Source organism: Lissotriton vulgaris, chromosome 7 (genome assembly GCF_964263255.1).
Source record: "Lissotriton vulgaris chromosome 7, aLisVul1.2, whole genome shotgun sequence".
NCBI classification, from domain to species: Eukaryota; Metazoa; Chordata; class Amphibia; order Caudata; family Salamandridae; genus Lissotriton; species Lissotriton vulgaris.
In genome coordinates this window covers 435,851,077-435,877,788 of record NC_141695.1, presented here as the reverse complement: position 1 = coordinate 435,877,788, position 26,712 = coordinate 435,851,077, and the positions used below count along the sequence as shown (strand labels likewise).

The window sequence follows — 26,712 nt, the reverse complement described above, 5'->3', positions numbered from 1 at the left end:
GCAAGAGGTGTGGCGGTCTCGCTGTGCCTTTCAAAATGCGACCATGGCGGTCGCATCCTGTATATTAGAAATTGTGCCAGGCGGTGCTGTATTCAGCACCAGCCACAATGTTAAACTTCCATTTTATGCATTTGCGTGCACAACGTGACAGGCACTGCGCGGTGCCTGTCAGGTTATGCATGCAAATGCAGGGGGGTACCATAGGTACCCTCCATGTGCCTCCCCCCATGTCCCCCAACATCCTGGCGGCCAGAAACTGGCCCCCAACTGTGATCACCCTATGCCTTTCTGTGGCGGCAATACCGCCATGGAAAGGCTGCTTCCCGCCTGCATTATAATATGGATGGTGGTGTCTTGCAGACACCGCCACTATATCAGGTCCCTTTTCTGCCCAGTCACCTGTGTGACTGGTGGAAAACCGGCAGGCGGTCTTTCCATCTGTCGGTGTCCCCCCCCTGCGCCATCCTAATATGGCGGGGGAAATGGGTGGCAGGCGGGAAATAATGTATCACCACCGCCATACAGGCGGTGGCGATCCGCCCGACATGATAATCGACCCCCTAGTCTTTAAAAATTATGTAATGTTTGATGTGCAAGTTAAGTTATTTACGGCCCAACATGTGACCTTACCTCAAGCTTAAAGCACTTAAAACTGAAATTAGGTTAACCGAAACAAAGGGTTAGCCTGATAGTTGGGTAAAATTATGCAATAAAATACTTTTAGGGTGTAGGCATAACTTGTAGGTTAGAGCACTACTCTCCATTCTGACTTGGATTGGTTGAGCGTCTTCCAGAGCTGGGGATCCAGCACCCTGAGAAATCATCTAGTCTGATGTAGTAGAAAAGCGAATATGCCACACAATCTGAGGAAAATTAGGAGTCATAGTGCGGGGCCAACTCTGTATGATGTGTGGACACTTGCTTCAATATTTTACTCTAGTGGGACCACTTGAGGGCTTTCATGATGGGATTTTGGTATGTTTGTTTCTTCATGTTAGGACACCACCAGGCCTGTCTTTGTGCTCTTTGAAGCATACCTATGAATTTTAGGGACACCTGCCTAGATACTGATGTAGTGGTCCTGGCAGCCTATGCCTAATGACTTGGGCATGTCAAAAAGTGGTTGTTTTAAGGAGTGGGAATAGGTTTCAGAGCATCAGCAGTTGGACAAGAATTACTTTGGCCTTGGAGTTTATCGGGTGGAGTCTATCTAATAATACATCTTGCTATTTAACTTTTTTTGTAAAGGCTTTAGGCTGCTTGAGGGATTTGTGCTACTGCTACTGATGGTAGGAGACTTCACTGTTGTAAAAATCTGTCTGTTACATCATCTGTAGTCAATATTGACAATCCTCTCTATACCCCTGTTCAGGTCCTGCTCTGCTGGCATATAACAATGCCACTTTCTCCGAGGATGACTGGGATGGAATTCAGAGCACAGGGAACAGTCTCAAACTTAAAGACCCCAATACTGTGGGGCGGTTCGGCCTGGGGTTCAACTCGGTCTATCACATCACAGGTAAGACTTTATCTAGAAACACATAACATGTAGGGACATTCCATAGTAACATACATGGTGTATTACTGGACTATTCTCTGCTTATGTATATAATCACAATGCATTGATTGATAGGTGGTTCTCCTTAAATATGTCACAACTGCTCTTTAGAACCTTGTGTCACTGGGTTTACAAAATATTACAGAATAGATGTATACATAATGAGAGGTGATGGGAGAACTATTGACAACATAAATGTCTCCTGTATTTACATTTTAAAGCAGACAGTCATATAGAGGGTTGCTAATCGAAATAATTCAAAATAGAAAGCATAGGTCTGAAGGGGAATGCGTGTATTTCATTAAATGGCTTGGTGTGCCAGGCAAGTCTTGAATTTTGTAGTGTGTTAAGGAACCTTAAGAAACTTTTGTGAAAATGATGCAGAATCGCAGTCCTTTTCATTAAGCCATGGATTCCCCTAATACATCAAGATTTTACACTAATTTGGCTGTGAACGTATTGTATTGGCTTATAGCACCACATTTCCTTAGATGCTCACCATGTGCCACAAATTACAACTGTTATATCCAGAACAACATCATGACAGGCATGCCCACAGTATCACATTAATTTGTACTATTATTCCAGGACCATCATTATGTTGGGAGTGAGCTTTATCATAAGCTGATAAAATTGCAATAATTACCACCATTATGAGTGGGTCAGCATTATATAACCGGATAATCATCAGGCCACAGATTTCACAAAAAAGTCAGCATCCTGAGCAGCCCTGGTGTGTGCTTTTACACCTCTAAAGTTAGTATTGAAATAAGAGCCACACAGTACCAGAGGTCAAGTTTTCCAATTCAGCCTCGCAGCTGACAGCCTGGAGTCAAGATGCTGGCTGTAATCTGCTATTTCTTTGTTAACCATCTGTTCGAGGAATATGAGCTGCAGATTGTACACTTTTGCATAGATCGCCATCTGGTGTTGGGCTCGGATATTTGCATGTTGTTTTTGTTTTCGAAGAAGTCCTTGTAGTCATGAGGTTGGTGACTCCTCCTTCGGTGGATAGTTCGCATGGGCATCAGCTCCATTGTTAGATTGTTTTTTTCCGCCATTGGGCTCGGATGTGACTTTCTGCGCTCTGGGTCGGTGTCATTATCGAACCCCCTTTTGATGCGTAATCACAGCTATCTGACCGTATTGTCTCAATCGCGTACCTTTCGATGTGCACCCTCTATGACAACTTCCTAAAAAATGTGACGCTGATGAACTTCGACGCGGGCCACTGGGCCTACCCGCGCTGGTAACGACAGACGTCGATGGAACGGACTCCCTTTAAGAAATGTCCCCGGTGTGGTGCTAAATTCCCACACTCTGACCTCCATTCCGTTTGTAATCTGTGCCTCTCTCCAGAACATCGAGAGGATGACTGTGAGGCTTGTCTATCCTTCAAGCCCAAGAAGACCATCCGGGATCGTCGGGCTCAACACCACGAGATGTCCCGAGGCACAGGTTCATAACGACATCTTCCATCCAGGTCCTGTTATCCTTCCGGAACCAGATTAGGAAGAACAGGTCCCGGTCTCCGAAGCAGATGACTCTGATGCTGAAAATGCATCAACCCGGCTCAACGGGGCGTGAGTACCGAGACCTCTGCCCCACCCAAGCCCTTACCAAAGGCTCCGGTGACAACTTCACCTCTGGGCTCAGGTCCACACCGAACAAAAACTTCAAGCGCCCCGCCTCCGGGCCCGGCTCCAAAGAAAAAACAAAAGCCTTCCGGCTCTGACTCGAGCCAGCCACCAGGTCCCAAAAAATCATCTTCGGCACCGAAAGCTAAGTCTCCTCAGATGCCGCGCCCCCCTCCGTCGGCACCGGAAAAATATTCAGCACTGAAACCGCCAAAAGACCCCTCGGCACCGAAGCAGCCAGATAAGACCTCGGCACCGAAGCAGTCAGATTTGACCTCGGCACCAAAGACCTCGGAGCCGAAACATCTAAAGAGAAGCCTTCCATAAATAACCTCCCAAACAAAAAACTTTGGAGCCGAAACAATCCGCACTGAAGGTCTCGGAGCCAGGGAAAGCTTTTGTTCGAGGCATATGGGCTGCAGATGGTACATTTATGAATAGATCGCCATCTGGTGTTGGGCTCGGATGATTGCACTTGTTTTTCTCTTGGAGAAGTCTTGTGTCGTCACGAGACCGATGACTCCTCCTTTGGGTGCTAGTGCGCTTGGGCATCGGCTCCATCCTTAGATTGTTTTTTTCCGCCATCGGGTTCGGATGAGGATAGAAGCGCTCCGGATCGACTTCGAGAAAAAAGTGATATTTCGGCGCGTATTCCCTTTCCAATTCGACGGTATTGTTATCAAGCGCAAGTTCATTTCCATTTCGACGCGCTTCGACGTCAACAACAAAATTTCAAACTTCTAAGTCGATGAGACCGGGAGGCCTATCTCGACGTAGTCAAGCCCGGAGTCCATGGAAAGGACTCCATTCAAAAGATGTCCAACGTGTGGTGCTAAGTTTCCACACAAGGACCTACACGAGGTGTGCAACCTCTGTTTATCACCTGAACACGAATCCAGGGACTGTGAAGCCTGCGCAGCATTCTCCTCCAAGTCGACGATTAGAAACCGTCGAGCCCGAAGACACGAGGTGTCGAGAATGCAGTCAGAGGCAATACCGGAGCTGTTCGAGGCCCAGCACCCCGAAGAGGAAGAAGAAGAAGATGAGGACGAGTCGGAGTCGGAAGTGGACGACTCAGACGTCGAAGAAATTGACGTTCATCAAACCGTGAGTGACGACGTCCCCTTACCAAAAAACCGACCCCGTTTGGTGTCGACCCCGCCTTCGAGCCCGGTCAGACAACCGAAAAAAGTTTCCGACGCCCCGCCTTCGGGCTCGGCAACGAAACCTAAACTGAAACACTCGGCCTCCCACCATGTCGGATCCGAGAAGCGGTCGACATCGACACCGAAACTCCATACAAAGGAAGGCTCGCAGTCAAAACATTCCATGGGGAAACCGAAACATGTTTCGACGTCGATGACTTCCTCGACACCGAAAAAATCGGACTCGAGCAAACTCTCGGTGCCGAAAACACAAAACACTGACGGTCAGAAGCAAAGGCACCTTTCGGAACCAAAAACTTCGGTTCCGACACAGGAGCATCAGACAGATCCAAAACAAAAGACTTTGGTTATCTACCCACAAACTGGCAAGGTGGTGACAAAACTACCTGAAAAGAGGAAGAATGAACAGTTGGACGACAAAGCTCCTCCTCCTAAAAAGAGAACAATGGGGACAAATACAACTCCTCCCCTTTCTCCTCAACCTAAAGACACACCCTCTTCTCCTCACACTCTGCCAGCTATTCCTCCACCTTCTACACCACAACCATCTACACCTCAAACAGATGTAGAAAGTGACACAGGGTGGGAGAACTTCCTAGGGATGACGACACTGTTCCAGATGACGCAGACCCATGGAAAGATTATAACGCAGGTTCAGATAATGATAATGACCCTGAACTGTATCCCTCAAAACCTTCACCACCTGATGATAATACAGGTCTTGCACAGTTAATTAATAGGGCAGCAAAATACCACAAGGTAGACTTACATACGGAACCTCATATAGAGGATTTCCTTTTAGAAACACTACCTGCTGCACAAAGAACATCAGGAACACTACCAATGCTTAAGGGTCTCCTCAATCACACATCAGACATATTCAAAGACACTATGAGGGCTAGGGTATTAAAGCGAAGAATTGATAAAAAATATAAGGCAGCCCCAAAGGACCCAATATTTATCAAAGGACAAATACCACTGGACTCGCTAGTAGTCACAAACGCTCGTAAGAGAGCAAACTCATTAACTACAGGAGAAGCTCCTCCTCCTGACAGGAGTACAAGTTAATAGATGCCTCTGGCAAATGAGTAGCATCCCCGGCGACGACCAGCTGGCGCACAGCTAATACGCAAGCGCTACTTGCACGTTATGATAGAGTTCATTATAATGAGTTAGAAAAACTCATTACACATCTCCCTAAGGAACATCAAAAAAGGGCAGATCAGCTCATACAAGAAGGGAAGATAATAACTAACACTTCCATTAAGTGCGCCTTAAACGCAGCAGACACTGCAGCAAGATCCATAAACACCAGTATCATGTTAAGAAGACATGCATGGCTCAGAGTCTCTGGGTTCAAACAAGAGGTACAAACATCCTTATTGAACCAGCCTTTTGATGAGAAAACACTTTTCGGCTCAGGGACAGATGAGACGTTAGAAAAGATGAAAAAGGACACAGAAACGGCTAAGTCAATGGGAGCATTGCAACAGCCAACTCAAAGGGGTTCCTTTCGTAGGTCCACCTATAGAGGCGGATCAAAGAATACAGGCACAAGCCAGCAACCTACCTCTTTTACACCAACATCAACCAGAGGTAATTCTAGAGGCAGTTACAGAGGTAACAACAACAAAGGTAGAGGTCTCTGAAATAACAACAACCGCAACTCCCCTACCCCAAAACAGTGACTTCATACAGCTCCCCCCAGACCATATAACACCGGCCGGGGGATGTCTATCACAGTTCCTACCTGTCTGGGAAAACATCACATCAGACAGGTGGGTGAGACAAATTATCCAACATGGTTATTGCCTAGAACTCACAGCTACCCCACCAAACACCCCCCCCAAACAGCGTCCAATGAGTCAAGATCATCTAACATTGTTAAAGCAGGAAGTACTATCACTGCTACAAAAGCATGCCATAGAGAAGGTTCCACAACATCAACAGGGAACAGGGGTATACTCTCTACACTTCCTAATTCCCAAAAAAGACGGGTCCCTAAGGCCAATACTAGACCTCAGACCTCTCAATGCATACATAAATTCGGAACATTTCCACATGGTCACGCTCCAACAAGTACTTCCTTTTCTTTCTACACTGGATCTAAAAGACGCTTACTTTCATATCCAATTCACAAAGCCCACAGGAAATACCTCAGGTTTGTTGTAGAAGGACAACATTATCAGTTCAAAGTCCTTCCGTTTGGGGTCACAACAGCATAAAGGGTGTTCACAAAATGCCTAGCAGTGGTTGCAGCTCACCTAAGAAGACAACAAATACATGTCTTTCCTCACTTGGACGACTGGCTAATAAAGGCCAAATCACAAAAAGAATGTCTTCAAAACACACAAAAAACCATTCAGTTGCTGCACCAGCTAGGGTTTATGGTGAACTACACAAAATCCCACCTGCAACCAAACAGAGTTCAACAATATCTAGGGGCTACCATAGACACAGAAAAAGCCAGAGTATACCCTAATCCAGTCAGGATTCAAACAATGCTCACATTGATTCAAAGATTTCAACCACAACACTCACTAACAGCTCGAGTGTTCATGCAGCTATAAGGGATGATGTCCTCTTGCATACTGCTAATACCATATGCCAGACTACAGATGCGTCCGCTGCAAGAATGTCTAGCAACACAGTGGAATCAGGCTCAAGGTCAGATTACAGATCTGGTGTTGGTAGACAACCGCACACATCGCTCTCTGAAGTGGTGGAACACAACAAACATTTCCAAGGGGCGGTCGTTCCTAGAACCAATTCCACACGTGATATTAACAGCGGATGCATCGCTCACCGGATGGGGAGCGCATATGGAGAAATATACAGTACAGGGAAGATGGAGTGTACAGCAAAAATGACTGCACATCAATCACCTAGAACTACTAGCAGTGTTTCTAGCATTAAAAGCTTTTCAAATGCAGATTCTCAACAAAGCAGTCCTGATCAGAACAGACAACATGACAGCAATGTATTATATTAAAAAACAAGGGGGAACAGACTCTCTCCAACTATCCAGACTAGCGCAGGAGATTTGGAGATGGGCCATTCCTCAAAACATCTATTTGTTAGCCGAACACCTACCAGGAGTTCAAAATCAGATAGCAGACATCTTAGGCAGAGAGTCAGAACAAATACACGAATGGGAACTGCACGACCAAATACTGCAGGCATTCTTCCAAAGATGGGGACAACCAGAGATAGATCTCTTTGCCACTCATCAGAACGCAAAATGCCAAAACTTCGCATCTAGGTACCCACACCACCTGTCGCAGGGCAATGCATTATGGATAAATTGGTCCAACAAATTTGCATACGCTTTTCCCCCTCTCCCACTAATTCAATTAGTGGTTCGAAAAAACTGCAACAACATTCAATGACCATGATACTAGTAGCACCCACGTGGGCATGACAGCTGTGGTTCACCACGCTCCTGCAACTCTCACAGGTGCCACATCAGAAGTTAAGAATATTACCCATGCACCTTACACAGAACCATGGAGAAATAATGCACCCAGATCCCAAACAATTGAACCTAGCGATCTGGCTCCTGAGGTCATAGAATTTGGATACTTGAATTTATCTCCAAACTGTATGGAAATCATTAAGCAAGCAAGACGCCCTACCACCAGAGCATGCTAGGCAGCAAAGTGGAAAAGGTTTGCTGTATACTGTAACAGTAACAACATCAACCCTCTGGACGCATCCACAAAAAATATTATTTGCTACCTACTACACTTATAGCAATGTAACCTTGCTTACACCTCCATTAGAGTACAACTTGCAGCTATAGCAGCGTACCTGCAAAACAGGCCACATCTATCCTTGTTTAGAGTGCCAGCAATAAAAGCCTTCATGGAAGGCCTCAAAAGAGTCATTCCACCAAGACTACCGCCTTCCCCGGTCTGGAATCTCAACATAGTACTCACCAGACTAATGGGACCACCTTTTGAACCTATGCATAAGTGTGAAATACAATTCCTTACATGGAAGGTGGCCTTTCTTATAGCCATTACCTCCCTCAGAAGAGTGAGTGAATTACAGGCATTCACAATACAAGAACCATTCCTACAGTTACACCAGAATAAAGTGGTTCTTAGAACAAACCCAAAATTCTTGCCTAAAGTAATTTCAGCATTCCACATCAATCAACAAGTGGAACTACCAGTCTTCTTTCCAAAACCACAGACGATAGCAGTAAGGGCCCTACATACATTAGATGTCAAAAGGGCAATATTGTATTACATAGAAAGAACACAAACTTTCAGAAAAACCAAACACCCATTTGCAGTGTTTTCCCCAACACATAAGGGCAATCCTATCTCTAAAGCAGGCATTGCCAGGTGGATTGTAAAATGTATACAAATATGTTACATAAAAGCAAAGAGGACATTAACTGTTCCTCCTAGAGCTCATTCTACACGTAAACTAGGGGCATTTATGTCATTCTTAGGAAACATTCCCCTAGATGACATATGCAGAGCAGCAACTTGGGTTACACCGCATACCTTCACAAAACACTACTGTGTTGATGTGCAGGCAACACAACAGGCTAGAGTGGGCCAGGCTGTACTCAAAACTTTATTTCAAACTGTTGCAACAGACACTGGTGACCACCGCTAGGGAGGTAACTGCTGTATAGTCTATTCATAAATGTACCATCTGCAGCCCATATGCCTCGAACGGAATATGCTACTTACCAGTATGCATCTTTTCTTGGCATAGAGGGCTGCAGAGTGGTACATGCCCTCCCTGCCACCCCGGGAACCTGTTCCAGCACTATCTTATTTAGATACACTTACATGGGCATCTCTTTCTGTATTCTATCATACTACTCCATCTAACCCTACTATGGCAAAACAATCTAAGGATGGAGCCGATGCCCATGCGCACTAGCACCCAAAGGAGGAGTCATCGGTCTTGTGACGACAAATTAGTTCTCCAAGAGAAAAACAAGTGCAATCATCCGAGCCCAACACCAGATGGCGATCTATTCATAAATGTACCACTCTGCAGCCCTCTATGCCAAGAACAGATGCATACTGGTAAGTAGCATATTCCATACTGGGCACTGTTGCTAAACAGCCAAAACCAGTTTCTAAAGACAAATCTTCCATACCGAAGAAAACTATCGATTTCGAATAACTTTTTTTCCCGGATCCTAAGCAAACCGGCATCTTAATTCCTCCAAAGACTGGTCATATAGTTACTTCACTACCTACAAAGAGGAAACCACAACATTTACCACATGCACCTGTTCCTCTAAAGAAAATATACATGGCCACTAATACTTCACCACCACCCTCATCCCCCCTCCACCAATTAACCCTAATCTACTGATTTCTCCAGCACATTCTCCACAACCAGAGGATAGTGACGATGCACATGGAGATGGGCAAGAAGATGATAATATGATACCATTAGACACTGAGGATCGTGACGAGCCCCCACAGGATCCAGACCCAGGGCATGACTATAGTACCAATTCAGATTTACATAATCCGGATTTTTACCCCTCAAAACTGTGTCCACCCGATGACAATGTGGGGTTTGCCCAACTAATAAATAGGGTCGCAACATACCATGGAGTCAAACTACACTCAGACCCTCTAGAAGACGATTTCCTTCGAGAAACCTTTGACCAGCCACAAAAATCATCCCATGTCTTGCCAATGCTAAAATGTCTTCTTAGACACACTCCTGAAGTGTTCAAAGACCCGGTAAGAGCTAGGGTGCTTAACCCCAGAGTAGATAAAAAATACAAGGCAGCTCCCACTGACCTCATATACATTAAGGGTCAACTGCCTTTATACTCCCTGGGCGTAGCCAATGCACGCAAAAGGCAAATTGTCAGGGGTCAGGTGTCACTCCACCTCCTGACAAAGAATCTAAGTTATTAGACGCATCAGGCAAACGCATGGTGTCTCAAGCTGCCAACAACTGGAAAATAGCGCCAACACTCAAGCCCTCTTGGCAAGGTATGACAGGGCGCACTATGATAAGCTGCAACAGCTCATTCAACACTCACCTCAACAATATTAAGATAAAGCCAATGACCTTACACAGGAAGGCAAACTGATCACTAATACATCAATCAAATGCATGCTTGACGCCGCATCCCCCGCAGTAAATACTAGTGTTTTACTTCGCATACATGCCTGGCTCTGGATATCGGGCTTTAAACAAGAAGCGCAGAATAGTATCCTTAATAAGCCTTTTAACCGTGAGCACCTATTTGGCCCTGCAGTGGACACATCTTTAAAGAAAATAAAAAAGGACACAGAGACTGCCAAGTCCATGAGAGCCCTGCAGTCAACCTCTACTAGAGGCTTCTTTTGACGCTTCTTTTGACGCTTCTTTCGACACTCCTTTTATAGAGCAGGCTCGAAAACAAATACACCAGAACACCTGTCCTCATCCTGCAAAAGTCCAAACCAGGACTTTTTTCCCAGAGGTTACTCTAGAGGAGGTTATAGGGGTAACAACAACAAGGGCAGAGGCAGGGGTAATAATACCCACACCGCAGTTCCCCTAACACCAAACAGTGACTTCCCTGTGCTTCCCGCGATCATCCCACTCCTGTTGGGGCCGCCTCTCACAGTTCCTGCCTGTCTGGAATTCTATCACAACAGACAAGTGGGTAAGACAAATTATCCAGTATGGGTATTGCCTGGAACTCACTTACACCTCCCTACATTCCCCCCAAACAGCGTCCAAAGTCATCAGAACACCTGACGCTTCTCAAACAAGAGGTTCTTGCACTATTACAAACAAATGCAATAGAGCCAGTTCCCTTGCCTCATCAAGGCACAGGGATCTATTTACTCTATTTTCTAATTCCAAAAAAAGATGGCTCTCTCAGGCAAATACTAGACCTCAGACCACCCAACTGCTACATCCCATCGGACCAGTTCCGCATGGTCACTTTACAACAAATGCTTCCACTACTTCAGCAAGGTGACTTTCTCTCCTCCCTAGATCTAAAGAATGCCTACTTTCACATTTCCATTCATCCAGCTCACAGGAAATATCTCAGGTTTGTGGTAGATGGTCAACACTACCAATTCAAAGTTCTACCATTCAGGGTCACCACAGCACCCAGAGTTTTCATCAAGTACCTTGCAGTGATTGCAGGCCCATTTAAGAAGACATCACATTCATGTCTTCCCTTATCTGGAGAACTGGCTCATAAAAGCAAAATCCCACAACAGCTGTGTTCAACACACGCTCAGCACAATACAACATCTTCACAGTCTGGGATTCACCATAAAGCTGGGCAAATCACACCTCCAACCGTCCAGAATATAACAATACCTAGGAGCTTCAATAAACACTTCCACAGCCCTAGCATATCTCAACCCAGTCAGGATAATTGCTATACAAGCGCTAGTCCTAAAATTACCAGCACGAGTGTTCATGCAATTAATAGGGATGATGGCCTCTTGCATTTTTCTCGTTCCTCATGCAAGACTACAAATGCGTCCATTACAAGAGTGTTTGGCACGTCAGTGGAACCAGGCTCAAGTTCAGCTAACAGATCTGGTGTTGGTGGACGACCGCACACATCACTCTCTACAATGGTGGAACACACAGAACCTTTCCAAAGGGCTGTCATTCCTCGAGCCAGTTCCACAGACAGTGCTAACAACAGACACATCGCTCACTGGCTGGGGAGCTCATCTTCAAACCCATACCATTCATGGTATCTGGACCCCCCAATAAAAACTATTTCACATCAACTACCTGGAATTGTTAGCAATCTTTCTTTCATTGAAATCTTTCCAACTAAACCTTCTAGGCAAAACTGTCCTGATCTGTACAGACAACATGACAGCAATGTATTACATACAGAAGCAAGGGGAGACACACTCACACCTAGGTCAGAGCATATGGAGATGAGCCATTCTGCAAAAGATATACCTCCTTGCAGAACATCTCCTAGGCATCCACAATCAGATTGCAGATCTGCTCAGCCGTCAAGCACAGCAGATACTTGAATGGGAACTTCATCCTAAAGTTCTTCTCCATTCTTTCGCATGTGGAGAAACCCAGAAATAGACTGTTCACCACACATCAAAACGCAAAATGCCCAAACTTCGCATCCAGGTACGCACACACATTGTCCAAAGGCAATGCGATATGGATGAATTGGTAAGGCAAATTTGTCAACGCTTTTCCGCCTCTCCCACTCATTCCGTTAGTGGTTCCGAAACTCAAACAACATTCCCTCACAATGATCATAGTTGCTCCAACATGGGCAAGACAACCATGGTTCACAACTCAATTGGAACTGTCGGTAGTGCCACATCAAAAACGACACCTCTCGACCAAACTTCTTACTCAGAACCATGGCGAGATAAGACACCCAGATCCCAATCCACTCAACCTTGCAATCTGGCAACTGAAATCTTAGAGTTTGGCTAGCTCAATCTCCCACCAGAATGTATGAAAGTTACTAAAGAAGCTAGACGCCCTACAACAAGGACATGCTATGCGGCAAAATGGAAGAGATTCACCATTTATTGGACGCACATCAAAATCAACCCACTAGACGCCTCCATTCAGAACATCATCTGTTACCTCTTGCATCTACAACAATGTAACCTAGCGTATACATCTATTTGGTTACATCTAGTTGCCATAGCCGCCTACCTACTAAACAGACAACACTTGTCTTTGTTTCGAGTTCCTGCTATCAAAGCATTTATGGAGGGACTTAAAAGAATAGTTCGAGGCACATGAGCTGCAGTTCGTACACTATGAATTAGATTGCCACCTGGTGTTGGGCTCGGATGATTGCAGGTTGTTGTCTTCTTGGAGAAGTCTTTGTAGTCACGATATAGGTGACTCCTCCCTTGGACAATACTACGCATGGGCATCGGCTCCATCCTTAGATTGTTTTTTTCCGCCACTGGGTTTGGATGAAAGTTTCTCTGCTCCAGCTAAAAAAAACTTTTTCTGCAACTTCGAAGCTCAAAAACTTCCAATAACCAATATCAGACATCGAATGCAACTTTCTACGCCATCGACTTGATTCCGGTTCATCGACACGGGCCGCTGGGCCTATCGACGCCGTGCGGCCTACACCACATGGAAAGAACTCTGTTCAAGAAATGCCTGGTATGCCGAGCAAAATTTCCACATAGTGATCGCCACGAGGTTTGCCACCTCTGTCTATCGCCGGATCACGACGAGTCGACCTGCATAGCTTGTGCATCCTTCTGATCGAAAAAGACCATCCGGGATCGGAGGGCCCGTCGACACAAAATGAGGAGATCAGCCCCAGCACCGGAGGATATCTTCGATGACGAGGCTCCGCTTGTTCCGGAAGAGGATTTGCCTGATCTCCAGATCATATCAGAGGCAGAAGACTCGGACGTCTCGATTCCATCACGTCAACCTGTGAGTACCTCTGCCCCTGCACCACATGCACTGCCCAAGCCAAAGGCGAAGGTCAGCACTCCGCCCAAGGGGCCCAGTCGAGACCAAGTACTCCCTCCTAAAGCCCAGCCTTCGAGCTCGGCTCCAAGGACACCAACTACGCCTTCAGGTGCTTCGGCACCAAGCAAGCCACACGTGCCGATTCCACCACCTCCATCGGCACCGAAACACAAAGACCCTTCGACACGAGGCCAAAAGACCCTTCTGCACCGAAAGTAAAAGATCCTTTGACGCCGAAGCCTAAAGAGGTACAGGCACCGAAAGAAGCTCCGGCTCCGAAGCCTCGCCCTTCAAAACCTAAGGAGGGAAAGCCAGCGCCCGACGCCACAAAGCCGACTAGGCCAGCTTCCGCTCCGAAAACTCCGGCTCCGGTGCCAACACCCGCAAAACCTGATTCCGAGGTTCCCAAGTACTCTGACACGCCTACTAAGCCGAAAACACGATCTTCGGCACCGAAAACTTTGCCACAGGACGCTGTATTACCTCCCAAGGCAAAACGCCAAAAACAACCTCTGTCAGAACCGAAAAAGTCGACACCGAAGAGGGTTGTAGAGGAAGATGAACTGTTTAGACCAGATCCTAAACAAAAGAAGATGTACATAAACCCAAAGACATGTAGGTGCTTTACCTCATAAAAAGAGACCAGCAGAAACACCAACTCCATATGTGGTTCCTGCCAAGAAAAAGGACTGTGCAACTTCTCCTAAGCACCCTCCCTCTCCTGTACCTCCTTCCTCTCCTGTCCCTCCTTACATATCACCTCAAATCTCTCCTGTCCCCTCTCCTGCATCATCACATTCACCACAGACTAATGAGGAGTATGACTTGGGTGGTGGGGAGGATCCAATTGTAGACCCAAATACATATCCTTTAGATGAGGATGTCTACACTTTTCCACCACATAATGTGCCTGATATCCCTGATCCACAGATATACCCGTCAAAGCCTTCTCCACCAGAAGACACCATTGGTTTTACCCACCTCTTACACAGAGCTGCTCTTTACCACAATGTCACAATGCACTCTGATGACATTCAAGAAGATTTTATGTTCGACACATTTGAGCCATCACACAGATCTACTCAAATTCTTCCCATGATCAAGGGAGTCATTAAACATGCTCCAAAAATATTCAAGGATCCTGTACGCACAAGGGTACTAAATCCAAGAATGGAAAAGAAATATAGGCCTGCACCAGCTTATCCAACCTATATGTAAGAGCACCCTCCGTTAGACTCTTTAGTAATGTCCAATGCAAGAAAACAAGCGAATTCTCAGACTTCTGGTGAGACGCCCCCACCTGACAAGGAATCCAAAGTTATTGATGCGTCAGGTAAAAGAATAGCGGCACAAGCTACAAATGTATGGCGCATTGCCAATACACAAGCCCTTCTATCACGTTATGACAGGGCTCATTACGACCAATTAGAGACACTACTACAACACCTTCCAGATCAATATAGAGATCAGGCAACAGAGCTTATACAAGAAGGCAAATTAATCTCAAATGCCTCAATAAAATGTGCCCTAGATGTCTGAGACACAGCTGCTAGAGCCGTAAATACTAGTGTCATACTCAGAAGCCATGCGTGGTTGCGCATTTCAGGGTTCAAACAAGAGGTTCAAATCACAATCTTTCAACCAAAACCAATTATTTGGCCCAGAAGTAAACACTACCCTGGAAAAAATGAAGAAAGACACAGACACTGCAAAGTCAATGGGAGCTCTACAGTCCACACAGACTAGAGGTTTTTTTCGTCGCTACTTTTATAGAGGAGGCTCCAAACAAACTGGAGCAGATACAACAACATCTTTCAAGACTCAAAGTCAAACATCCTCTAACAAAGGGTATTTTAGAGGAGGATACAGGGGCAATAATAACAAGGGAAGAGGACGCGGTAACAACAGCAATCGCTCCTCCTCCACAACTAAACAGTGACTTCCCTCTGCTCCCCCAACAGCATTCCACTCCTCTGGGGGGCAGATTAACACAGTTCCTGCCTGTCTGGAACTCCATCACAACGGACAGGTGGGGGAGACAGATTATCCAACATGGCTACTGCCTAGAACTTACAGCAACCCCTCCAAATATACCACCCAGGCAGCGTCCTATGTCTACAGATCACCTGACTCTGCTTCAACAAAAAGTTCTAGCACTTCTACAAAAAGATGCTATTCAACTAGGCCCATTAGAGGAACAAGGAACAGGGGTTTATTCGCTGTATTTTCTAATTCCCAAAAAAGACGGGACACTGAGACCAATTCTCGACCTCAGGCCCCTCAACCATTACATACAATCAGATCATTTTCATATGATCACTCTGCAACAAGTGCTCCCACTACTGCCACAAGACGATTTCCTTTCAACACTAGACCTGAAGGACGTCTACTTTCAGATCCCAATACATCCTGCTCACAGGAAGTACCTACGGTTTGTAATACAAGGACAACGCTATTAGTTAAAAGTCCTTCCGTTTGGTGTTCACAAAGTGCTTAGCAGTAGTAGCAGCACATCTCAGAAGACAACAGATACACGTCTTCCCTTATCTGGATGATTGGCTCATAAAAGCCAAGCCATTCCACCAATGTCTACAACACACTCAGCAGACAATTCAACTGTTGCACAACTTAGGGTTTACGATAAACTACACAAAGTCTCACCTAGAGCCTTCGCACGTGCATCAGTATCTAGGAGCTACCATAAACACGTCTACAGCTCTAGCTCATCCCAGCCCAGCCAGGATACAGAGCATTCAAGCCTTAGTCTCCACTTTCCAACACCAGCAGTCTCTCCAGGCAAGAGTGTTCATGAGGTTAATAGGCATGATGGCATCTTGCATCTTCATAGTACCACATGCAAGACTGCAAATGCGTCCATTACAGGAATGTCTGGCACAACAGTGGAATCAGGCTCAGGGTCAGCTCACAGACCTGGTATTGCTAGACAGCCGTACGCATCGCTCTCTGCAATGGTGGAACACCAAAAACTTGACAAGAGGACGGCCGATCTTCGAGCCTGTTCCACAGATAGTGCTCATATTAGACGCAAAACAATCTAAGGATGGGGCCGATGCCCATGCGCAGTATTGTCCAAGGGAGGAGTCACCTATATCGTGACTCCAGAGACTTCTCCAAGAAGACAACAACCTGCAATCATCCGAGCCCAACACCAGGTGGCGATCTAATGCATAGTGTACGACTCTGCAGCTCTACATGCCAAGAACAGATGCATACTGGTAAGTTGCATTTTCCTTTCCACCAAGATCTCCACCCTCTCAGGTGTAGAACCTTAATGTAGTCCTTACCAGGCTAATGGGTCCAACTTTTGAACCTCTCGACAAATGCGAACTACAGTTCCTCACTTGGAAAGTAGCCTTTCTGATTGCTATCACATCCCTCAGAAGAGTCAGTGAACTCCAGGCATTAACCATACAAGAACCATTTTTACAAATCCATCATAATAAAGTGGTTCTTAAGACTAACCCAAAATTGTTACCCAAAGTAGTATCGGCCTTCCATCTCAACCAGTCTGTTGTACTCCCAGTGTTTTTTCCTCAACCAGACTCAGTGGCAGAACTAGCTCTACACACCTTAGATGTTAAAAGAGCAATTCATGACTACATAGAAAGAACAAAATCCTTTTGAAAGACCAAACAACTTTTTGTGGCTTTCTCCCCACCTCATAAAGGTAATCCTATATCCAAGACAGGAATTGCAAGGTGGATTGTAAAATGCATACAAATATGCCACATCAAAGCCAAACGCACTTTAAGCATTCCCCCTAGAGCTCACTCTACACGCAAACTAGGGGTTTCTATGGCATTCTTAGGGAACATTCCCCTAGATAACATATGCAAAGTGGCAACTTGGGCTACACCACACGCCTTCACAAAACCCTGTTGTGTAGATGTGCAGGCAAAACAACAAGCTAGTGTGGGCCAAGCTGTTTTAAGAGCACTATTTCAAACTACTGCAACAGATACTGGTAGCCACCGCTAAGAGGTAACTGCTGTATAGTCTATGCAAAAGTGTACAATCTGCTGCTCATATGCCTCGAACGGAAAATTTTACTTATCGGTATGCATCTGTTCTTGGCATGTAGAGCTGCAGAATTGTACCTGCCCACCCGCCTCCCCGGATACCTCTATCTGTTCCAGTATTATCTTACTTAGATACATTACACATGGACATCTTTATATTTCTCACAACTCCATCTAACCCTACGTCGCAAAAACAATCTCACGATGGAGCCGATGCCCATGAGCATTGTCCACCAAAGGAGGAGTCCCCAACCTCGTGACTACAAGGACTTCTTCGAAGACAAACACAACATGCAAACATCCGAGCCCAACACCTGATGGCGATCTATGCAAAAGTGTACAACTCTGCAGCTCTACATGCCAATAATAGATGCATCCTGGTAAGTAGCATTTTCCTTATTGTCCCTGGAACTGTATCCATCTGGCCTCCTACTCAATAACATCTCATTCAAACCAAACCAGCATACTTTCTTGAGCATGAAACAAAAGTGACAAGTCCCATAACAGGTGATCTACATGAGTGTGGATGTTACTCACCAACAGAGTGTTGCAGTTGGTTGGGCAGCATAAGTATACATCTTTTATCATTGGTAACAACTGTCCATGTGAGAAGGCCATGATATGACTAAAGGGCAGTGACATTGATCCTTTGTGGTACCTGTGTCCTAGAGACTGGATACTTATTTTCCCTTTGTGAATCTGTGTACTTTATCATAATTGTGCCGCCCAATTGTAACTGTTTTGTGAGTAGTGCTAATACACAAGAAGGAATGGGGTGCCTCCAGTTAAGGTCCCCATGTATGTAGCATCCCCATTTCTAAGGTACTCCATAAGGGTTTGTAATAGTCTGAACTGCTGTCTCTAATTTCCTGCATTTCTCCCTTCTCCTTCACCACTTGTCTTTCCCTCCTGCCCCCACTTTGCACCCATTGTAATGTCAAGAATATATGTCTGTTATGGATTTACATAACTTTCAATGGAAGGCATTTTTGGGTTCACTTTGTTAATCTTGCAAGAGTCGCCAATACCTCGTACCAGTGCCTGGCTCTGATGACTGTGCCCTGTTTGTGTTGTAACTTGGTAGGACACTGAGGGGGTGGTTTAGAGTTTGATGGACAGGGTCCTCCATCACAAACATTGCAGAGTAACTAGTCCACAAACCTATCAGTCTGCCTGCACTCTTTAGGGTCGTGAAGATCGTTCTCTTCCGTCCATGGAGCCCCCATTGGCTTGATCAACGGAAAGCTTTCTCTGATGTCCACTAGGGTAGGGGCTGTTGGAGTAAGTGCATTACACTGCACACCTTATGTAATCAATCAATCAATCAATCAATCAATCAATCAAGGGTTTGTAAAGTGCACTACTCACCCGTGAGGGTCTCAAGGAGCTGGGGGAGGGGGAGGGAGCAGCTCCGGATCAATCGAAGAGCCATGTCTTGAGGTTCTTCCTGAACGTGTGCAGGGTCGGGAGCACCTAATGTTCCCCCGGAGTTCTTTCAGGTTTTTGCTGTGATGTAGGAGAACGGTAGCATGAAAGGTTAAATATCTTCCTTTTCTGTTCACTGCCAAGTAAAACTGTTTGATTCCAAACATATGTACTTTAAGGTGTGCATTTAAATCTCTGTCAATTCTTCTTAATTTACAGATCTCCCCAGTGTGTTAAGTAGCAGAAACATTGGGATGTTTGATCCCCAAGGAGCAGTATTTGATGACAGAGGCTTTTTATGGAATCTGGAGGAGGAGGAGGACAGGAATGAGGTGAAGTTATACACAGATCAGTTTCTTCCATTTTGTAATTTGTTACGTGCCATTGATCGTGGTAACTGGGACAACATCAAGAAGACTGGCTTTTTTGAAGGCACACTCTTCCGTTTTCCACTGCGGTCAAGACCCTCTGAGATCTCAGACAATCTCTACAACACAGAAAGAGTTAAAGAACTATTTAAATGCTTCAGCAAGGACGCGAGTATAAGCCTTTTATTTCTTCGAAATGTCTCTGAAGTGTCACTAAAGAGTATCAGTTGTGATGGCACGGTCAAGCACCTACTGACTGTCAATGTGACCAAAGCTGACAACGTAAAACTTGAAAACATCCAAAATGATTCATCCAGGCTCCTCACGTCAATGCATGTTAAAGATACCTCCCTGAAGGGTGCTAGCATGGCTGATGAAGTCTGCAAATGGTTTGTCATCACTGGCACAATCAAAGATGGTTGTTTTCAAGACTTGGAAGACCTTGCAAAGAAGTTATGCAACACTCCCACCATTAGCATTGCTTATTGCTTGGACAAAAAGGATGGGAATTGCTATAGTGGGCGTCTCAGCTGCTTCCTGCCTCTCCCAGACAGAGAGGAAAATAGGACTGGTCTTCCGATCATCATCAATGCTAGCTTTGATCTGACTGATGACAGAAGAAGCATAAAATGGGTGGAAGTAGATCAACAACACGATGATGCTGCCCAGTGGAACCATCTGCTGGTTGAGCAGATCTTGCCTCTTGTCTATTGCCATGCTGTCCAGGCAGTTGTATCTCTGGCGAGGTCCATGAATCGTCCAGCCACACTGGCATATGGCATTTGGCCAGACTCAGGTCAAACGCAACACAAAGAGAGATGGCATTGGCTGACTGAAACAGTTTCCAAAGAACTGCTTGATATGAACGTGCTTTGCAAGGCGGCTGATGCTACACAGTGGCTAAAACCATCTGAGGCCATCTTTATACCTGCTATGCAAGAAGGGGACATACAGCTTGCTCTTGAAGAACTTCTTCTTTGTCTTAATGAGCCTCTTGTCAAAGTCCCTGGGCAGATTCTAGACACACTTCAATTGGCCTCTGGCAAGGTCAGAAAGCTGAAAATGGCTACACCGTCCTTCATTCGAGATGTTCTTAAATCAGGCTCTTGGAGCAAGCTGCACAGTATTCAAAAGTTACGGATACTGGAGTATGTCATCAGTGACGGGCAATATAGAGAACTCCTTGGCCTCCAGCTCTTGCCTCTTTCTGACAGCACCTTCATTAAATTCCTGGACTCAGATCGGGAAGGAATTGCTTTAATGGAAAGCCCTAGATATCCAAGGTGGGTTAAGTGGCGCAATTGTTTTTTTTTTCATTTGCATAATTTTCTCCTTAAATATTGGGTTGGATTGCATTGCTTATTTAGCTAAGAATGAAAAAATGTCCAGAAAGCAGTGTTCTGTTCAGTCACCAACCATTAAGCATGCAATTCGTCACAGGGCCAGAGTGTGTGGGCACAACAGTACATTCAGTTCCAATTAGGCAAATGTTGTAACATCCTGAATGTTGAATAGATGCACTAATTTGCCTACTGTTTCCATCTTCATGCAATGTTTGGGAATAGCACCTCAGGGACATGGAAAGTTGTCCCCACCCTGATGAAAAGAAAGTATGTAAAATGACCAACTGCCTCATTGACATCACAATCCTGCAACCACCTAATCACTTCTCAGTTGTCCTCCTCATTATCTTCCCTCATCATCCTGAAAGAGCAGGTGAGAGGAATGCTAATAACCTTTGGGGAAAAAAAACACTTTATTGTTTAGTGAATTAACACTCACCGTCAATTGTTACAGCTATAGGCAAGTGGTGCAGAGTGAACCAATATAATGGCGCAAAACATGATAGTACTTAAAGATCACTTTGTGCCGGTAGAGGGAACATTAGTGTTCTCACAAAATGAATTTGTGAAAAAAGTATTATGAAACTGAGCATTCTAAAGCACATTTGTCCAGTTATATAGCTCAAAACATAACAAAAGCACATATTGTGGCACAGTGGCAACTTTACAGAACAATTGGCCAATTACACTGGTCTTGGTTGGGGAAGGTTTTCGAGGGCATGGCTAACCACCAAAGAAAATGACTGCTAACATTTAGAACACTCAAGACTGCAGCAGAATTCCCCATCCATCTGCCATATCGCCCGTCAAAATAACCGCTAACATTTAGAACCCCCAAGCCTCCAGCAGGATACCGCATCACTCCGCCATATCAGCCGACAAAATAGGCCTCATAAAGTAAGTGGAAACGCCACAAAGGTAGCAGAGAGTCATAAGGCTGCCTAACTCCAACATTCAGAGATCCGTTTGACTTCTGGTGGGGTTGCAGCCTGAAGTGCCTTTAAAGTCAGTGGAATCCGGAAGCACCTGAACCTTGCCATGGGGAAAGAGGCAGGCCGAGGATTGCAGTGATGCGTTCCCATGAAGGGGGTCTGATGGTTAGGCCCGGGGATACTGTGCGAGTAGTGAGTATTGCTCTGAGTGAGGTCACCTAAACCAGAAGCTCTGTGGTCCACCCCGAACGGAGCTGTGTGGACAGCATACATGGACCCAGAGCAAGGAGCAGCCTTCAAAGCCAGTCTCCAGGGGATCCTTGTAGAGCCTGTTTCTTCAGGCAGCCCCCAAAGTGGAGAGGAAGTTAAGCGGTGGGATATTGATGCCCAGCTATGGTGAGGGGGCCTTCCCATTGTGGTGGACTGGTGGCAATAATTCACCTTTAACTAATACGCTCCTCGCCCAAGCTACACCATCACGATTCCCCAATCTCCTCACCTCCCCCATATTCCTACCCGTCACCCCCCTTTTGAGTCCACCTCTTCTCCAAACCTCTACCCGGGCTAACCCTCCCTACGCTCAGCTTATTCCTCCATCCCCCCTCTCCTCTTCCCCCTCCCCCCCCCCGGTTTTCGCCTCAATCTCCCCTCATACCCAATGCATCTCTCTTCTCCCAACCCTCTCCTCCAGCTATGCTGTGCTACCCCCTTTCCCCCTTTGGCATCCCTCTCCACTTCCCTCCCTCGGGCATAGCAGAACCACTCCCCTTCCTCAATTTCCCTTTCTCCCAACCCCCCTCTCTCGGCATCTTGCCTGTTCCCCTACCTATCGATGACAGGACCCCTTTGACCACCTCCCCTCTTTTCCTCCCTAACCTCCCACATTCCCATAACTCCACTCAATCCTCCCCTCTCCTTCTACCATACCGCCCGGATCCGCTCTGATCTTCCCCTAAATTTGTCCTTAATTCCTTTCCTTCCTGCAACTCCAACAAAGACAACTCCTCCTCCGCCTCTGACGCACCTACTCCTACTCTCAACCTCCACCTTTCCCCACTTTTGAACCCTACACCCCAACTCCCCTCCTCCACCGCAACCTCTCCCTGCCCTCCTCCTCCAATTCCACCCCCTCCTGTCTCCCTACAACCACCCAACAATCCCTGCTTTACCCTACTCTCCCTGGAAAATAAGCTAGACTCCCTGATCACCTTGATCGACCAGCTTGTAAGTGCCATCTCACTTTTAAGCACCAAGTTTCCCTCCTGTCCATACACCCCCATTCCTTTGGATAACCCTCACCATCCCACGAGATGCACCTCGCCCCCTCTCCCTACTATAACTAAGCCCAACCCCTCAATGGCAAACGTGGTTATCTCACACAAGCTTTCGAATGCGACCCTTCCTCAACCTGCACCTCCCGATTACCCTATTGTCTACTCTATTCCAACCATCTCCTCTGCCAAACCAAGCATCCACCTAAACCCTCCCGAGCACCCCTGTATAAGTACAACATCCCAATCACCCTGCAGAGCCCAAGTACCCCCATCACCAAAACAGTCTTGACAGAGCTGCGCTGTCTGCTCCACAATTGCAGATCAGCAGTAAAACATAAACTTGAAATCACCGATACCATCACCCTTCACAAGGTTGACATGCTCTTCATCACAGAGACTTGGTTTAATGATACCTCACACTCTATCCTACTACCCACAGGCTATTATATACTCAAGAAAGACAGAACCGACGGCGTTGGGGCAGGTGTTGCAGTCATCTTTAGAAACTCCCTTCAACTGAAGGCTCTTCCTTTCAGCTCTTTCCGCACTTTTGAAGGCCTTTCTCTTGAGCTTCAATTGCACCATCGCTCACCCCTCAGATTCCATGTCATTTACCGTCCACCGGGTAGCGACCCTTCGTTTTTGGAAGAACTCACTGACTTCATCAGCGACCAATACTCGGAAAGTGACAATTAGACCTTTGTGGGGGACTTCAATCTCCATTGGGGCTCACCGCAAGACTCCTCTGCGAACTCGCTTGCCACCTTCCTCTCTGCAAACGATCTTATACAACACTGCACACAGTCAACACACTCTAAGGGCTCAATCCTGGACCTTGTTATTTCCAAAGCAGACAGGTTTTCTATCACTACCCCCATTCATGTAGACTGGTCTGACCACCTCCTCATCCCATTCTCTCTTCACCTTTCACACTCTATAACTCTTGGCCAACCTAAAAGGGCTACCTCCTGGTTCCGTGATGTTAAAAATATTGGCATTAGTTCCTTCTGTGAATCATCCTTGTTATCACTTCCAAAGCTAGACCCGAACCTAGATGTTAACGAACTCACCTCCCAATGCCTCACAGTCCTTGCAGTCGAAATCAATAAGGTCGCTCCTCTCCAAAGCAAAAAGGTTAGGCCCACTCCATCAGCACCTTGGTACAACAAATCCCTCTATGAAGAAAGGAAGCAGCTAAGATACCTGGAGAAAGAATGGAGGAAAGCGCCCTCCACCGATAACTTAGCCACGCTTCGTTCTGCAAGATCCAAATAACATAAGAACATCTTCTTTGGGAAAGCGTCTCACTTCAGAACCCTCCTTGACTCTGCCAAAAATAGACCCAAAAAACTTTTCGATCTCATCAAGATTCCTACCCAATCTCCCCCAACCTCCAAGCTGGAGGACTCTACAAAGAAAGCAACGGACTTTGCTCTATTCTTTGACGAAAAAGTGAAATCCCTTGTGGCTCAGGTCGCTCATCCTACCACTCCTGAGGAGCGCAAATCTTCAGCCATTTGGCAAAACTTTGACCTCATCTCGGAAGATGCCCTCCTCAAATGCATCCTCGAAACAAAGCCCTCCAACCATTCTCTTGACCCCATCCCTAGTGCCATTGCTATCGACTTCTACTCCCATTCACTGTCCTATTGGACCACCCTGGTCAACCTCTCCCTCCACCAAGGCTCCCTTCCTGTCTCCTTCAAAACAGGGCAGGTCACCCCTCTGCTCAAAAAACCCTCTGCTGATGCGAACGACCTCAACAACTACCGCCCCATCACTAACCTTCCCTTTCTAGCGAAGATCACAGAAAGATGTGTTGCGAAACAACTCTCTCGGTATATCAAGGACAATGATCTTCTTGACAAATATCAGTCCAGCCTCATCCAAAATTGCAGCACTGAAACAGCCCTATTGCAAGTGATTGATGACGCGCTGAGGATACTCGACTCGGGGGGTCCTGTCTTCTTATTCTCCTCGACCTCTCTGCAGTCTTTGACACTGTCAACCACAACACTCTCCTCAACACTCTGCAACAGAGAATGGGCGTGGAGGGTAATGTGCTTAAATGGTTTGCTTCCTTCCTATCAGATAGATCCCAAATGATCAAAATAGCGAACAGCCTTTCATCTCCTCTGGAGGTAGGTCAAGGTGTTCCTCAAGGCTCTATACTTGCACCTACTTTGTTCAACCTCTACCTAGAACCCCTGGGAAATCTCCTAAGTAAATCTGGGATCCACTATCATCTCTACGCAGATGACACTCAAATCTACCTCAAGGTTGCCTCCACCCACGATCTCGCTATCCTTAGCTCAACTCTCGACTCCATTCAAAACTGGATGTCAACTCATCAACTGATTCTGAATCTCTCCAAAACTGAATTCATCCTCCTCTCCTCCTCACTTTCTCCTCCCCCGGTTCAATCATGGATGGATCAGACTAATCTACTTAACAATAAGCATATCATTGTTGAAAGCGCAAAATCCCTTGGTGTCTTACTCGACAGCAATCTCAATCTAATCCCTCACATCAATTCCATTGCAAAGTCTGCATGATACCAATTGCAACTTCTTTGGGGAATTCGTCGCTTTTTCCCTGAGCATGACCTTAAAACACTGGTGCAATCGCTGGTCCTCTCCAGACTGAACTACTGCAATTCTCTTCTTACTGGCCTCCCCAAATCCCACCTGTCCCCCCTGAAATCGGTCTTACACTCAGCAGCCCGTTTCATCTATGGGGCTAAAAGAAGTGACCACATCACACCGCTGCTATACTCCCTTCGTTGGCTTCCCATCGAGGCTAGAGCTATCTACAAGACTGCCTGTATCACCCACAAAGCCTTGCACTCCTCCTCTCCTCGCCACCTGTCGAATAAACTGAAACTCTCCGGAGGCTCTAGACCATCTCGGAATGTGGAAAATCCTCTACTTGAATCCCCCACTTTCAAGAAGGAAAGATCGATGGCCCAATCCTTTTCAGGCAACGCAGTGAGAATCTGGAACTCACTCCCGCCTCAGCTCTGGACTACCTCCTCCTCTCAGGCCTTCAAACTGGACCTTAAAGTTCTCCTCCTCCAAAGACACCTCCAAGTCTAACTCACACCCATGCCTTCGTCTGAAGGAAGACCTCCCATTATTGGAAAGTCTATTGGCCAGGGTTATGGTACCTCCTCCCCAGTGTGTTCTGATAGTTTAAATGTTTAGTAATATCCCAATACCTGTGTATGGTACCCTTTTGGAACTTGCACACGTCACTTTTGTCTTGTAACACACTGTTTGCTACCTCGCACATTTTGTTTGTTTTAGATACTTGCACAAGTGCCACCATTGCCTACGTAACGTTTGTTCTTGTGCTGGAGTGTCTGCCTTTTATTGCAGTATTATACTTTTACTTGTATTTTGTACGTTTTTGTAACCTGCACCCATATCACTTTTTTCTCCTGTAATGCACCGATTGCTACCTCATGTATTTTGGTTGCTCACTAGTGTCACTTTTGATCCATGTAACTTATTGTTTGCT

General features: G+C 46.0%; 1 protein-coding gene across 1 annotated transcript in view; it reads left to right on the top strand.

Annotated features, from left to right (window-relative positions):
• The window catches only part of LOC147701800 (sacsin-like), a 183,996-nt gene that overhangs the window by 83,045 nt on the left and 74,239 nt on the right, over positions 1 to 26,712 (top strand). Inside the window, exons 5-6 of the mRNA XM_086930426.1 lie at positions 1,373 to 1,519; positions 19,496 to 20,927. Of these exons, the coding sequence (XP_086786552.1) occupies positions 1,373 to 1,519; positions 19,496 to 20,927 (1,579 nt within the window). The remainder of the gene's footprint in view (positions 1 to 1,372; positions 1,520 to 19,495; positions 20,928 to 26,712) is intronic.